The sequence below is a fragment of the Chanos chanos genome, chromosome 8, assembly GCF_902362185.1.
Source record: "Chanos chanos chromosome 8, fChaCha1.1, whole genome shotgun sequence".
Classification (NCBI taxonomy): Eukaryota; Metazoa; Chordata; class Actinopteri; order Gonorynchiformes; family Chanidae; genus Chanos; species Chanos chanos.
Window position 1 is genome coordinate 27,660,022 of NC_044502.1, and position 4,507 is coordinate 27,664,528.

General features: G+C 40.7%; 1 protein-coding gene across 1 annotated transcript in view; it reads left to right on the forward strand.

Moving 5' to 3' along the window:
* The window catches only part of taf1 (TAF1 RNA polymerase II, TATA box binding protein (TBP)-associated factor), a 23,166-nt gene extending 20,362 nt beyond the window's left edge, over positions 1-2,804 (forward strand). Inside the window, exons 37-40 of the mRNA XM_030781886.1 lie at positions 247-339; positions 783-984; positions 1,740-1,905; positions 2,191-2,804. Coding sequence (XP_030637746.1) covers positions 247-339; positions 783-984; positions 1,740-1,905; positions 2,191-2,437 — 708 coding nt within the window. The 3' untranslated portion in view covers positions 2,438-2,804. The remainder of the gene's footprint in view (positions 1-246; positions 340-782; positions 985-1,739; positions 1,906-2,190) is intronic.
* The last annotated feature ends 1,703 nt before the right edge of the window (positions 2,805-4,507 follow it).

Sequence of the window (4,507 nt, forward strand, 5' to 3'; positions counted from 1 at the left end):
CACAGTTTGCTTTTATCTACATCTCCACTGTACTCCACTCCATTTACCTGTGTTTTCTCTTTGATTTTTTTTTTTCTGTGTATTTTTTCTTCTTCCTCCATTCCTTGCTTGCTCCCTTTACCTTTCTCTCAGTTTCTCTTGGTATCTCACTATGTTTTTCTCAGTCTTTCTTTTCGGCGTGTCTCACTCTCTCTGTGTCTCACTCTCTCTCTCTGCTTCTCTCATATTCTGTCATCTCTGTTTCAGGGTCGCCGTGGAAGACTGGGTGAGGAAGAATCAGATGTGGACATAGAAGGATTTGAAGAAGATGATGATGGCAAACCAAAGACACCAGCTCCGGTATCACTGTCATATGCCCTTACAGCACATACACCAGTCTTTTTAAAAGCACTCTCTAACACACATGCGCTTTTATACGCTGTTAAAACGTTCACACTCTAATCTTTTTAAAAGCACTCTCTAACACATACACTCTCTCATATGCTGTTCAGATGTTCATGTCAGAATCTCCTTAAAATCACTCTAACACACACACACACACTCTCATACGCTGTTAAAATATTCATGACAGAGTCTCCTAAAAATCACTGAGAAATTTTTGCTCTTGCTCATGAAAACATAACTTCGGATTCAGACTTATCTGTGTTCTGTTGGTGGTACACCATAATATTAAGAGAAAAAAACAACAACAGAATTTTCTTCATCAAGTAATGTTTGGTAAGTTGACGTGTCAGTACATGAGAGAGAATTAGAGGCATATGATGGTGTTGTCATTCGGTCAGGCTGAGGAGGGAGATCTAGATGACGATGATGAAGATGACATGCTTCTGCCACCACGGAGGAGAATGCAGGAACACGAGGATGAGGAGGAAGATGATGATGAGTTAAGTCGACCTACTCAGCCCAGTGTGCTGTACCAAGACCTGCTCATGTCTGAGGGAGAGGATGACGCCAGTGAGGAGGAAGGAGACAATCCCTTCTCCTGTGAGTCACATCACATAATATTACCACCCTATAAACCCCTTCTCCTGTAAGTCATATATAATATTACCACACTATAAACTCCTTCTCCTATAAGTCATATATAATATTACCACCCTATAAACCCCTTCTCCTATAAGTCATATATAATATTACCACGCTATAAACCCCTTCTCCTATAAGTCATATATAATATTACCACCCTATAAACCCCTTCTCCTGTAAGTCATATATAATATTACCACACTATATGTCCCTTCCCCTGTGAGTCACATCACATAATATTACCACCCTATAAACCCCTTCTCCTATAAGTCATATATAATATTACCACACTATATGTCCCTTCCCCTGTGAATCACATCACACAATATTACCACAATATACATCCCTTCTCATATGAGTCACATCACATAATATTACCACCCTATAAACCCCTTCTCCTGTAAGTCATATATAATATTACCACACTATATGTCCCTTCTCCTATAAGTCATATATAATATTACTACACTATATGTCCCTTCCCCTGTGAGTCACATCACACAATATTACCACAGTATACATCCCTTCTCCTGTGAGCTATAATGTTTTTTCCTGTGAGTTATAACATTATTATAGCATAAGTTGATAATGAAGTGTCATATAACATCACATTAGTGTAGATCTTCTGTCCTTTGACTTGACTTGTCCTTTTGACTCCTTGTCTGTCTGTCTGTCTGTCTCTCTCTCCCTCACTCTCTCTCTCTCTCTCTCAGCAATCCACCTATCAGAGAGTGGTAGTGATTCAGACGCGGAGCCAGCACCTCCCCCCAGGGTGCTCCCAGAGAGTGCTCGCATGGCTATGGAGCAGGAGGAGAGTATGATGTCATACGAGGGGGAGGGGCCAGATGAGGAGACACATATGGAGGACAGTAACATCAGGTCTCAATACACACACACACACACACACACACACACACACACATGACTGCTCAACTCTACACCACACTCTCCATCTGATAAGTACCACACGTTGAATAGAAATCCATATGATTCCTCCTTAAGAACATATAACCCTTGTTCAGTGCATACACACTCACACACATTCACACTGTTATGTTCAATTAAATATAGTTCATCTCTCACACTCTTTCTCTTCCCCCTCTCTCTCCCTCTCTCTCTCTCTCTCTCTCTCTCTCATGTTTTGTGTTATTCTGTCTTTCTCAGCTATGGTAGTTTTGATGGGGGTGACCGACAGAGTCAGAGACAGACATCCAGCCCCACCCAGGGAGAGAGGGATGGGGAGGAAGGGTATGGAATGAGTGAGGAAGAGGAGGAAGAAGAGGAAGAGGAGAACGAGGAACGTAGAAGAGGACCAAGCGTTCTCACTCGGGTCCAACTAAGCGAGGATGAGGAAGATAGCGAAGAGTTCAGGTCTATTGGAGGAGAGAGTGACATTGACTCCGACAACTGATGCGCACGCATGCACACACACACACACACATGCACGCACACACACTTGCACTGTGGATGCCTGAACTGATGTTTTGTGCAGTCTCTGTTCTGAATATAGCTGCAGTATGTAAATATACTTAAACAGTGATCCTTTCCAGTGGATTTGGTTTGGGTATTGGCTAGAGAGTAGTATGTGTCCATATTTTGAACCTGGACAAACTATAGTGTGACCTCAGTCAGACTCCCAGATGTGTGGACGCATTGTACAGAAAATGTTTCTTTTCTAATTTCATCGGGTGGACTTTGAGATGAATAGACTTTTTAAAATGTTTTACTGTTCATAAGGTGATTGGATATACATTTGTGTCTTAATATGACCTAAAGTGGTTTGGAGAGAAAAAAAACTGAAAATAAATGAATGCTATTCATATGTTTTGTGTTTGTGACCTTTTTATGATCTTTTTCTCTTGAATGAAGTTTTGACTAGTTCAGTTTTTATTCACACCAAATTTATGGACATGAGCTATATGATGTTTAACACCTCATGCTTGCAGTTACCATTCATGTACAGGGTGTTCCCACCTCTCTGTGTGTGTGTGTGTGTGTCTTTCTTTCCCAACTTCTAATGGAAAAGTGTCTTGTTTCATTTGGTACTCTTTTCTCTCTTTTTTTTTATGAGAACATTTTTTGCCCCTGTTGAAGAAATTTCACAGTTCGGTTGCCAGTCTACATTAATAATAGCTACAGCAGAAATATGGTGGAATGAAGGCATATATGTGAGTGTGTGCGTACTCATATCCCTTTTATCTGTGGAATGTTCTAGAAATTCACAATGTTGTCATGCCATAAAATCCAGTCAAAGGTCTTGAAGTTGGACTCTTGGCCCAAGATAGATGTTCTTGTATCTCTGCATGACATGTTGATTACGAAAGCGTCAAGGTAGCCTTTAATTAATCCCAGGGAAACCATCCCCCAAAACCAAAACTCGGGGTTAATTCTTACCTTTTTACAGCTTGGGTTGTGTAGAAAGTTGTGGGTGTGTCCGTGCATGTGATTTACTTTTTGCATGAGTGCGCATGTACTACAGTGAACATACGAGCAACAAACCAAAGAGAACATGAAAACCACACTCTGATCCACCATACTGTATCTGTGTTCTCGTGTGTTTGGAGAAGATGAGGCTCTTGGTTCTTCTGTCTTTTATCTTGTTGGTCTTCTCTTTCGCCAATGGGCAGGACGAAAGTGAGTACGGACCGTCCCCGCTATACAATATTTGGGAAAGGCTTTTTGTTCCCCCTCTCAGGGTCTCATATATTTGTGTGTTCATAATGTTTGCCAATGTATATGCAAATCTGCTACTACAATAAGTTCAAGATTAACTTTTAAAACCTGACAATACTGGTCACCTAGAGTTTAACAGAGGGGTGGTTTTGTCTCTCTCTGTTAGGGGTCGTTAGCTAGTAGCTACGTAGTTATATTAATATTTTACTCTTGACGTTTGAGGGCTTACCATGCTACTCTTAACAATTTGTCAGATGGTGGGGGGTGCGGTGGGGGGACCATGGGCCCCTCACTCTAGGGGGCCCCCTGCTGATCTCAACTATGTTTTAATTTTTTTTTTAGGAACAAAACACATAGATCAAATTTCCATTCCAAATAATTTTATACCAGATTTGTTCACAATGTTATAACATCATAGTAAAACAAATTTCCATCAGAATTTGTCTACTGCAATTTGTTTACGGTTGCATAAGCAATTTGTTGCCATGGAGAATACAGCCAGAAAAATGGCTACCATGTGCAAGTGAACTGCTGATTTTGAGAAGGAGAGAGCCCGCAAGAATTTATTTTGGGAGGATAATGAGATTCTAGATGACAACAGAGACCGTTTCAGAGTGGGTGTGTTTTATTACATACTTGACATGTTTGTTTGTCAGTTTGAGCATCGATGCTGATTTCAGGAGAATGGCTGAGAAGTTTATTGCACGGAATCCAAAACATTTTTTCCTACCTGATGCTCCTCAGAAAGTTACTGAGGTTGCAGAATATTATTCACATGATTTTTCTAGTTCTGACGAGTTGGTTCATG